The following is a 12,671-nucleotide window of genomic DNA, read 5'->3' as shown; positions in this document are numbered from 1 at the left end:
ATACATAAATAAGACAACATCGTCAGCATACAGTAACACGTGTAATGTGACTAAATCGAGTGAAATGTTGATGTAAAGAAAAAATTAACGAAAAGTAACAGAAAATGCATTTTCTAACACAAGAATTAAAAATGTAAATATATATATATATATACATTGTAAAAAACTCTGTCAACTGTAAGTTATTTTTTAATAACTTAAGTTTTTTTAAAACTTCAATATGACTTTTTACTTTTTTTTTACACTAAATTTAAAGTTTTACTGTAAACTACTACTAACTACTAACTACTATTTTGTTTGTATTTATACATAGAATTTACTGTAATTAAACATTTAAGACCATTAAGCAATTGAATTAAGGTGTAAAAAATAATCTATTATGTCTCATTATACTATTATAGAGATTTCATTTGGCTTCTATTATATTTCAGGGATAAAGATGGTGATATCTATGCTTTTCTTATTGCAAATAAACCTCATAAAAACACCAAATCCAACAGTGAATGCATCTACTAATAAATATATAAATACTCATTAGAGCAAATGTGGACAGAATCGTCCCCGACAAAAATGCACTATTTTCTCAAACTCCAGTGACCTTTAAAAACATATAGATATATATTTGTGAGCTGTTTTTAAAGTCAAGTAATGAAATAAGGACTAACACATTGTAGGATTTGGTCTTACAGTAAAAGAAATATCCCCTCATATTGTTTCATTTTGTTTCTTAAAGATCTGATGCTCGACTGCACAAAGATGACGTCGACATTTGCTTCAGCAAGACGCTTAACTCCTGCAAAGTCCCTCAGATCCGCTACGCCAGCGTGGAGCGGCTGCTGGAGCGGCTGACCGACCTGCGCTTCCTCTCCATCGACTTCCTCAACACCTTCCTGCACACCTACAGGATCTTCACCACCGCCGCCGTGGTCATCGACAAGCTCGCCGACATCTACAAGAAGCCGTTTACCTCCATACCTGTCAGGTAAATACGTCACACACTGCAAAAAAAAGAAAAGTTGGGTGAACTCGAAATTTCAAGGCAACAAACTTTTATTAACTTTTATTAATTTTAAGTTGGACAATAAAACTAAATATTTTAAGCTTTGTTTTTGAGTTTGCTCTTTTGTCAGCTAATGTTGCGACCACAACTTTGAGTTAGCATGGTATCAATGCAGCGGCGCTAGCACCAGTTAGCCGCTAGCTTTCGCTAATGACCAAATTTCACCGCTTTCCCGCATTTCACAACAAAGAAATAAGAGTTAGCAGAACTGTCCCTTGTTTTGAACCCCAACTTAAAGATATAAGTAACAACAACTCACCAACTTGTTTTTGAGCAGACAACTGGCTTCCTTTGTTGTGCTAACTTACATTATTGCCCTAAATGTCAGTAATTTATATTTCCAAGTTTTACCAACTTAAATCACTGTTTTAGGCCAAAAAACACAAGTTGGCTTTTTTGCAGTGCAGCGTGGTGCAGTTCTGACATGTTTCACTGTGATTGTGTTAACCCCAAACTCCTAAACTCCAAAAAGCTGTTTCGGGGCATCTTTTGCTCTTTTTGCATTTTACTCATTGTGTCCTTTTATTTCACTGCAATACATAAAATCTATATAAATCTATAAGTCCTGCAGCTCTGGAATCTGCACAATCATGGCTAGAAGTATAGGAACAACTCACAAATGTCTTTTGTGTAGAAGAACATAGTTATAATGACAGAAATCATAAAAAAGAATAGAAGTTGGAAATAAATTGGAATAATGTGTAATTTATATAGTGCACACAAGTGTTGTGAATACTGCAAAAAATAAGTTTTCTCCACATATTGTACATGTTCCCAGCCTGTCCTGTCCTCCTGTCCATGTTTTTAACAGGATCTCGTTAGTGCAGACGATTTATTTTTGGACACGTTTTAAATGACATGTAAAATATAGTGATTCTGACAGAAATATCACTATTTTATGTTTAATTTGATTAAATTTAATTTGATTATTTGTGTTCAAAAGGAGTGGGAAGAAGCCAAAGCTTATTAAATTGCTTATTAAATCCCACCCCTTCTCCCTATGTTAATTTACTATATTCAGTTATATAACAACAATAATATTTATATTTATGTATGTATAACACATAGTAATGTAGTTTATAAACTCATTATAACCATTATTAACACGCATAACTAAGCCATAAAGTTAGATATTATTCTTTTCTACTCCTGATCATAACTACCAAATATTCTTTCTTGTTATTTTATTTCAACCCTTTAAATGTTTATTTTCATAATGTCATAGTTGCTTTTCATAAAAAATTTATTTTGACGCATTTTTTCTGCAGTGTCCTTTTTTCTCACAGAAACTTTTGTAAACTATGATCCAAGGGCCATTGCAAAGTTAAAATTTCAATGATGATGCCTGTTTTTACTGCTTCTTTCTACGATAAACTGTCTTTTTCTTTTTTTTCGATCAATACAAAAAATAGTAAACATAAATCTTGCTGGCATATTCTTCCATCCTCATCATCCTTCCCTCTCTTCTCATGTAACAGACTCATGCTGCAGATCATCTTTCCATCTCCACATTTTCTGTAATTTTCATTATTCACCTCCTCTCTCCATCTCTCACCCCGCCACGCACCTCCTCCTCCTCCTCCTCCTCCTGTCACTGTCCCAGGATCGAGCAGCATTCATGTGACCGTTTGTCCATCATGTCCCTCTGTCCCGACTACAGTCTGAAGATCACACAGCTGGCTCTGGACCAGTCCAAGTAAATACTGTCACTAGGGGTGTGCCATATCGTATCGTTCATGATAATATCGATATATTTTTTTCATGGTTAAAAAAAATGCATATCATGATATTGCCAACATTTCTACTTCTTGATGTAGTGGCGTAAGGTTAATATTAGCTAACAATTAAAGTTGTTTTAATCACAAAAAGCTACTTACTCTCTGTCGCTAAACACATGCAGCTTTCAAAATAAGAGCACGGTGTGTTAACAGAATCCACCATAGAACTTACAAGAAGACTGTCAAAATAAGATGCCTTAAATAAAACATACAAGAACCTTTATTCTCCTTTACAAAATGTCATTAAAATATGCCCCCGGAACCCCTAAATGGTTATTTTTATTATTTTCTCATACATTTTTTTTTTATTTGGCAACTGTTGAGATTTGCACTTCACACTACATTTTAGATTTTTATTTATTTATACACACTAAAAAAACCCATATTTTCTATATCTTTTTATGTATTTCCTAATATCGTCAGGATATCGTTATCGCAAAAATAGCCTGAAATATCGTGATATTCTTTTAGGGCCATATTGCCCACCCCTACCTGTCACTTGTAGTTTAATCAGCGTTGGTCAGAAACAGACGTCCAGATGTGCTCTTCTGCTCCGTGTTTCAGGTCTCTGGAGCTCTTCTTCGCCACCAACCAGGGCTCGTGGGGGACGGATCCCTTGAACAACAAGTCCCCGAGGCTTTGCCGCAAGTTCTCCTCTCCTCCTCCTCTCACCATCCCCTCCCGTACCTCCTCCCCCGTGCACTGCCGCAAGCTCTCCCTCAGCTCCCCCATCAGTGGCAAAGCTGGAGTCCTGGACCTCTCCACCACCCCCACCTCCTCTGCAGCCAACTCCCCCACCTCCAGTCACTGCCCCTCCATCTCCTCCCCTCCTCCCACCTCCACCAGGCCGCCCTCTGGCTTCTCCTCCCCTCCGCCCACCGCCACGCGCTCCCCCAGCCTCCCCCAGGCCTCCGGAGTGTCCTCGCCGCCCCCCATCTCCACCAAGGCCCCCCTGGACCTGAGCCGCGGCCCCAGCTCCCCAGAGCTGAGCCCAGCTGCAGCGGAGGACATCAGCGGAGAGCTGCCTCGCCTCGACGCCTTCTGTGGGAAGCTGCGGCGCAGTATCCGCAGGGGTATGTAGCTGCTGCACAAAAGCTCATGATTCACACTGTGGCGGTCTCATGTGAACAGCAGCACATGTGTGGGCACACCACTGTGCAGTTTTTGCAAAAGCTGCAAAAACAAGTTTAACAGGAGTTAAGGCCAGATGCTGCAGAACTAAGCTTTAACCCTTCACCTGCATCACTTTTAAAAAAAAAAGTGTAAAAAAAACTGCCATTGATTGATTGGTTGATTGAGACAAAATAAAAGATGAACATTTAAAAACAAACGAACAACAATAAATACAAGACAACAACACAAAATGAAACAACAACACTGCAAAAAAAGAAAAGTTGGATTAACTCAAAATTTCAAGGCAACAAACTTCGATAAAATTTTAAGTTGGACAATTAAACTAAATATTTTGAGTTTTGTTTTTTAGTTTGCTCAACTCTGAATGAAAGCTAATGATTCACACTGTGGCGGTCTCATGTGAACAGCAGCACATGTGTGGGCACACCACTGTGCAGTTTTTGCAAAAACTGCAAAAACAAGTTAAACAGGAGTTAAGGCCAGATGCTGCAAAACTAAGCTTTAACCCTTCACCTGCATCACTTGTGTAAAAAAAACTGCCATTGATTGATTGATTGATTGAGAATTTATTTGAACACAAAATAAAAGATGAACATTAAAAAACAAACGAACAACAATAAATACAAGACAACAACACAAAATGAAACAACAACACTGCAAAAAAAGAAAAGTTGGGTGAACTCATAATTTCAAGGCAACAAACTTTGATACAATTTTAAGTTGGACAATTAAACTAAATATTTTGAGTTTTGTTTTTGAGTTTGCTCAACTCTGAATGAAAGATTATGATTCACACTGTGGCGGTCTCATGTGAACAGCAGCACATGTGTGGGCACACGACTGTGCAGTTTTTGCAAAAACTGCAAAAACAAGTTAAACAGGAGTTTTAGGCCAGATGCTGCAAAACTTCACTTTAAGAAACACTGTCTATTCTTTTCAACCTGTTTTCTTATATAACCAAATTGTCAGATGTGATCAGGTTCATTCTTATGAGACAAGGTCAGCTAATGGTGGTCAGATGATGTTACCATGTCCAAAATCAAATGCCTTAAAGAGAACAGTTATTTATCGTGCTATCAGTTATTGGAATAATTGCCCACTGAATATACGTGAACTGAATAGTAAAGTATCTTTTAATTATTACTTGAGAATGCACTATTTAAATTTGTGAGTAGTGAATTAACATATTTACTGTATGAATGTGAGAATTAATGTAATAGATATGAATGTAATAACTTATTCGGAATTATTTCTGAGAACGTATATAATAATGTCTACAATGTTTAATTGTTAAGTGATTTTTGTTTTGTCTTGTGGACCCCAGGAAGACTAGCTCCTCCCACTTTTGGTGACAGCTAATGGGGATCTTTTTAACAATAAACAATAAACCCTTCACCTGCATCACTTTTAAAAAAAAAAGTGTAAAAAAAACTGCCATTGACACAAAATAAAAGATGAACATTTAAAAACAAACGAACAACAATAAATACAAGACAACAACACAAAATGAAACAACAACAAGACTCAACACTTATTTGTGTTCAAAAGGAGTCAAAGCTTAATAAATCCCTTCTCCCTATGTTAATTTACTATATTCAGTTATATAACAACAATAATATTTATATATATGTATGTATAACACATAGTAATGTAGTTTATAAACTCATTATTACCATTATTAACACACATAACTAAGCCATAAAGTTAGATATTATTCTTTTCTACTCCTGATCAAAACTACCAAATATTCTTTTTTGTTATTTTATTTCAACCCTTTAAATGTTTATTTTCATAATGTCATAGTTGCTTTTAATAAAATTTTTATTTTGATGCATTTTTTCTGCAGTTTCAGACAAAAAGACAAAAAAAATCTTTTTTTATTTTAAAAATGGTGAAAAAAAGGTATAAATAAATAATAAATATATTCTAACAATAATACATTAAATGCATATAAATAATAAATAAAAATAAATTAGAACAAATTTTTTAACAGTTTTCATTGTTGCAGAAACCAAAATCGTAATTGAAAATAAAATTGGATTAATCTCCTGACATGATTTTATGCTGTTATGACCGAGGGACCAAAAATTTTTATTAGTTTATTATTAAAATCCCCATTAGCTGCAGCAAAGCCACAGCTATTCTTCCTGGGGTCCAACAGTATCAAATATACAGTTAAAAACACAAAACATAATAAAAAAAATAAATAAAACAAAACTAAAATTATTCACATATTAATCCATATTACACACATTTCTACATATATGTATACATCATTACAAAATCTACTAACACATAATACATATGTTGTATATACACCTTCGTTCTACAGCATATACATTATAATAACACATATATCTATAGAAATATACTACATACATATAAATATACAATGTTGGTTTTAATGTGGAAATATTAAATAATATAAATAAGAGTTTTGAGTGTCTGTATTTTAAATGCACAGTTTATTATAGACTTCTCATAAGAGCTGAGGTTCATCTGCCTAAATTGGGGGGAAAAGAGCCTTTGAGGAAATCTATGCAATATGCGTTAACACAGCGAAGGAGTCCTGCAGGAATATGATTTCCTTTATTACTAATATTATACTGGCATCACTGATAGTGGCCCGCCAACCCAAACAGACTGCAGAACGAGAGGCAAAAATGGGTCAGCGTTACCCAACGGAGGAATAATCATGCTCTTAGATCACCATCTGGCTCCAGCCGACAGCTTGTTCACGATAAAAACAGCGGCGGAGCACCAGGTCAGAAAAACTCTGACAACAAAAACTCCAGAAGAGAGGAAAAAAACAAACAGACGAGCCTCCTGAGAAGAAGATGACATATTGAAATGTAGATGACTCTCCAATAACTAACAGAATACAGCAGCTTGTGACCCAGCAGGACAGAAAGACACACTCAGAGGTTATATTGCTGCTTTATTTTTATACAGACGCTGTATTTTTAGACCTCTTTTATAACAAAAATACAATATTTGACTCCCACACACTACAACAACAGAAAAAGGAAGCCTTATATGGTATATTTAGGGGCATTATTGTGAAAATTATCAATTAATCAGGCTAAATTGAGTAAATTATGACATCAGAGGTTATATTTCTGCTTATTTTTATACAGAAGCTGTATTTTTAGACCTCTTTTATAACAAAAATACAATATTTTACTCCCACACACTACAACAGCAGAAAAAGGAAGCCTTATATGGTATATTTAGGGACATTATTGTGAAAATTATCAATTAATCAGGCTAAAATTAGTAAATTAAAACATTGTAATTTAAATCCAGTGATGGGATCTCACTAATTTACTCGAATACTGTTTTGCCACAATTATTATTACAATAATCTTACAGCTTTAGTTACTTTGCAAATCAGGATTTTTACACACAAAACATATGAAAATGTTCAAGTAAAGCAAGTATTGATTGATACATAAATATGTGTACATTACATATTATTCTGGGAGGATTTCTTGTAATATGCAACCTAGAATACACCACTTTTCAAGCCCATGCAGGTTTTTTTTTCTCATATCCCTCTGCAAATAAGAAAGTGAATAAAACTTAACTAAAACTACACAATTTGTCATTAAATCAATAGACTAAACTTTAGTCTTTAGTCTAGACATAAACTTCAAACAGAGCAAGATAAAGCTGGGAAATTGTCTCAGTAATTGTTTTATGTGTCAAATCAATCAATATATAAATAGTTGAAAATGAGCTCCACCTCAACCAACTAAAACCATAAAATTCTGCTCTTAAATGAATACACGAGTAAATATGAGTCAGTCATAAATAATAAATAATAGTATGACAGTCGCAGCCTGCAGGGACATTTTTAGACTTTTAATACTTCAATTTCTTTGAATTTCCCTGATTTTACTTGCATACTTTTGCAAAAGTAACATTGTAATGCAGCTTTTTTACTCGTGTTGTATTTTTTCAATATGATAATAGTACTTTTAGGCATGTAAAAGAGCTGAATTCTAAGAAGTTAAGAATAAGAAAACAGCCCCATCAAGACTTAATAGAATGGGTTTAATTAATAATGATCTATGTTGGAAGTGTGGGGCAGAAAGTGGCACATTTATCCATGATGCATTATGGGAATGTTCTAAGATCCTCCCCTTGTGGGAAAAAGTTATAGATTATATGAGCAAATCATTAAATTGTGAACTTCCCAGGTCACCAAGACTATGTCTCCTTGGAGACAGGACTATGGTACCCCTGTTGGACAAATACAATTTTAGAGTATTAAAAACTGGCCTAATAACATGTGCAAGGACTATTCTGAGGTGTTGGAAGGAAAACACAGATGATGGGGACTGTGGCATGTGAGAAGATGTTGGGGAGATTAAATTGTGAAAATGATATGATAAAAGAAAAATGGGATAGTTTTGGTAGGCAGATTTGTTGATTTGCCTGCCTTGCCTGCTCACTTGCCTGTCTTGTTTTTAGTTAATTTATTTTCAGATTTTATATTTTATTTATTTACTATTATTATTGTATTTTCTTCTTATTATTAATTTTTTATGACCTCCATCATGTCTGGTTTGTTTGATGTTCGTTTGTATGTTGTAAAAATGAAAAGATAATAAAAACTTTGAATTATATAAAAAAAGAATAAGAAAACAGAAATGTTTCTGTGGGATGTCCGTTGTTATAGATGTTTGACTTTTTTTTTCCTTTTTCTCCTCAGCTGTCCTGGAGTCAGTTTCTCTGGACAAGTTTCTCCCCGAGTCTCCAGCCGCCAGCGAGCCGGGCGACATGTCTCCCTGCCGCTCCCCTTCAACGCCGCGGCATCTCCGCTACAGACAGTCAGGAGGTACACACACACACACACACACAGATACACACTTTGTGGTATTTCATGCTGTTATTAATGTCTGTGGTTCCTGGCAGTCTCGCCGGGGGAGAACTCTCGCTGCACGATGTCGCCCGCTTCAGCATTCGCCATCGCCACCGCTGCCGCCGGACACAGCAGCTCTCAGGGTGAGCTCGCCACGCCATAAAGGTCAAAAGACCCACAGCCGAGTCAGGGAACTTCTGTCTGTGGTGGTACTTTACTGCAGTTTTTAAATACTTCTACTTGAATATTTACAATTTCAGCAACTTTATACTTCGGTAACGCTTTATAATAAGGTCCTTTAATAACCATTAATTAACAAGTAATAAGGCATTGTTCTCGCTTTAGATCCGGTAGTTGCAAAAAGCATAGTTAACTTATAGTTAACTTATAATAGATGAGCATTAAAGTATATTTTAATATCAATAAGCAAACAAAATAAGATTAATAAAGGCATGGCAAAGACATAATGGGTGGGTCATGGGTGTTTGTAATGCCATTATTAACACTTATATAAGCTTATAAACACACAATAATGTTAATAAGCATCTTGCAATACTTCTTACACATCTAACGGTTGTTTTGTTGACACTTTAAACTCCAGATATCACATATGGATCACAAATGCTTTTTATCATGGACATAAATGGAAAGAATGACCTCAGATGTTTAAAATTACTGTTCTAACCTTTACATTTTCTTCCTCTAGGTTTTACTAATTCTGAAAAAGTTTGTGACAAAGAGTTTATCATCCGGAGAGCTGCTACCAACAGAGTACTGAACGTGCTGCGACACTGGGTCTCCAAACACTCTCAGGTGAGTCCAAAACCAGCAAATCTCACATCTCAGTCAGTCTTAACCCATTAAGGCCTAAAACGCCTGTAAAACCTCTGGGCGATTCTGAAAGAACCCCCTAAAACCTGAAGTTTTTCTGGAAATTCAACAGAAGATTTTTCAGCCTCTGTAGCAGATAGAAATGAAATTCAAAAAGTATTTGAGAGCTTATACCCGTGGCTTTCATGAGAAGTTGAGTTTATTTGTCCAAACCTTCTATAAAGTTTTTTTTTTAAATCTACAAACTCAGCAAATGTTACATTTGACTGAATAAAAAATCCTATGCATAATACTAATACATGCCCATCAGCAAGATGCTAACATGATATGACCATTGGAAGAAATAGACATAGTTCTCATTAGCCTACTGTAATAAAAAAATAATAATTATCATAATAATAATAATAATAATAAACAATAATAATACATTTTATATATTGCACTTTTCAGGGTACTCAACGACGCATAAAGTAATATAAGACATAAACAGTCATGGTTTGTTATATCATCATCACAATCAATTAGTATTATTATTATTAATGTATTATTAATAATATTATTATTATCTCCAGATGGCCACAAATCTGTCTGTTCTTCAGTGAAAATATGTCGTCTAAAAACATATTCCTCATCCATAAATCTGGTCGATTGGTTCCGAGGGTTCAAAGTCCAGATCAGCAATAAAATCATCGGTGCTGTTTTCATCAGATCTCTTCCGTCACTTCCTGCTGAGCTCCTCCGCTCATATATATATCTATATATAGATATATATAGATATATATATAGATATGCCTCCGCTATAGTCGTCTTCCTCCATGATTTAAAGTTCTGGAAAAGTCTCCCGCATGTATTCTGATCATGATTCTGATGCATTTCATTGGCCAAGAGACCGAAAATAGGTGGAAAAAAATACAAATACTACAAAATGACCTATCCGCTGTCCCGGCCTTAATGGTAGAATAACGCAACAGCGCTCCCGGTTTCAATGGTAGAAATGCGTTAATGCTTTCGAGGCTTCAATGGGTTAATAACTCCAACAGCAGCATCGTTGCAGCTCTGTCCAAAAAACTTCTTCAACAAGTCCTCACACATGTCCAGAGACCTGTAGAGTCCACCTGGAGGAGTCTGTTGTTGTGTCTATATTCATCTCCATCACCCCCCTCCTGTGTGTGTGTGTGTGTGTGTGTGTGTGTGTGTGTGTGTGTGTGTGTGTGTGTGTGTGTGTGTGTGTGCGTGTGTGTGTGTGTGTGTGTGTTCTTTGCTCTGCGTGTCTTTTCTGCCACCCAGGAAGCAGAAAGGTCAGCCTCCTCCCTGGGGACACTGAAACTATCGTTTTCTTTTCAGATTATATAAGAAGCTATTTTTGTACCTGGATGTCTGTGGTCTGAAAAGTGAACATTTATTATTTATTTATTTATTTATTATTTGGTCCTATTGATATTTATGATGAGCAAAGTTATGGATCCATGTGGGCGATACCGCAGAGAAATAAATAAATACTAATATCAACAGCAGTTTGTAGGGTGACAACAGCAGCATCAACAAGAATATGAACGGAAATCTCCCATAAAAATCCTTGTTGACATTTAAAAACCCACCATCATACAGAGAGTTTGTCCAGGAAAACTCCACTATGATGCTTACATAGGATCATTATTTTTTACTTAATTTCATATACTTTATTAACCCTTTATCAGGCAAAGAACTATATTTGGTAACTTCAGGTAATATTTCGAGAAAAAAGTTGCAAATTTACTAGATTAAAGTGTCAAATCTACAAAAAAAAAAAGTCACAGATTTAAGAGATTTAAAGTGTCAAATCTGCGCGAGAAAAGTCGCAGATTTATGAGAAAAAAGGGGGAACAAAGCAACTTTTTTCTCCCAGATTCACCACTTTAACCCTTAATAGGGACTCGTTGAAATACCTGCAAATTTCAAATTTCAACCCTAGAGAATATTGGAGGATATTACATACTGCCAGAATGTGTAAAAAAAAAAAAAAAACATACGAAAATAATATTTTGAGAAAAAAGTTTACGAGATTAAAGTGGCAAATCTACGAGAAAAAAATGTGCAGATTTATGAGATTTAAAGTGGTGAATCTGGGAGAAAAAGCTTTTTTCCCACTTTTTTCTCGTAAATCTGCGACTTTTTTCGCACAGATTTGCCACTTTAAATCTCTTAAATCTGAGACTTTTTTTCTTGTAGGTTTGCCACTTTAATCTAGTAAATTTGCAACTTTTTCCTCAAAATATTACCTGAAGTTACCAAATATAGTTCTTTGCCTGATAAAGGGTTAATAATTGCCTACTGAAAGACTGGATGCAACCAAAAAAATAAAAAACAACCTGGAACCAGAACCATGATCTCATGGATTCCCTTAATTCACCTTTTTATAAAGATCTATATATTCACACTTTATTTCTTTACTTTGGTTTTATTCACAAATGTTGTGGTTGTGATTGTTCTGTTTGGGGAAAAAATTCACCTCATTTACAGTTCTGTAAATGTCCTCTAGGGGGAGTCCACCTCATGTGAAATCCTGTCAGTGTGTCTGCAGATATGATGACAGCAAAGTGGGACTTTAGATATAAACTATTTTAGAAATATACGCTGCATATTTGTCATGTTGATTATATGGGAAATTATTTGGTAACGCTTTATAATAAGGTCCTTAATAACCATTAATGAACAAGTAATAAGGCATTGTTCTCGCTTTAGATCCAGTAGTTGCAAAAAGCATAGTTAACTTATAGTTAACTTATAATAGATGAGCAATAAAGTATATTTTAATATCAATAAGCAAACAAAATAAGATTAATAAAGGCATGGCAAAGACATAATGGGTGGGTCATGGGTGTTTGTAATGCCATAATTAACACTTATATAAGCTTATAAACACACAATAATGTTAATAAGCATCTTGTAAGGACTTACAAGGGCCTTATTACTTGTTAATTAATGGTTATTACAAGGACCTTAATATAAAGCGTTACCAAAC

General features: G+C 35.1%; 1 protein-coding gene across 1 annotated transcript in view; it reads left to right on the top strand.

Annotated features, from left to right (window-relative positions):
* Positions 1–12,671, top strand: part of rasgrf2a (Ras protein-specific guanine nucleotide-releasing factor 2a) — a 54,701-nt gene that overhangs the window by 33,574 nt on the left and 8,456 nt on the right. Inside the window, exons 14-18 of the mRNA XM_059358515.1 lie at positions 734–982; positions 3,403–3,911; positions 8,690–8,815; positions 8,893–8,982; positions 9,546–9,652. Of these exons, the coding sequence (XP_059214498.1) occupies positions 734–982; positions 3,403–3,911; positions 8,690–8,815; positions 8,893–8,982; positions 9,546–9,652 (1,081 nt within the window). The remainder of the gene's footprint in view (positions 1–733; positions 983–3,402; positions 3,912–8,689; positions 8,816–8,892; positions 8,983–9,545; positions 9,653–12,671) is intronic.

This window comes from Centropristis striata, chromosome 19, assembly GCF_030273125.1.
Source record: "Centropristis striata isolate RG_2023a ecotype Rhode Island chromosome 19, C.striata_1.0, whole genome shotgun sequence".
Taxonomy (NCBI): domain Eukaryota; kingdom Metazoa; phylum Chordata; class Actinopteri; order Perciformes; family Serranidae; genus Centropristis; species Centropristis striata.
The sequence above is the reverse complement of the archived record's forward strand: the minus strand, read 5'-3'. Positions and strand labels throughout refer to the sequence as shown.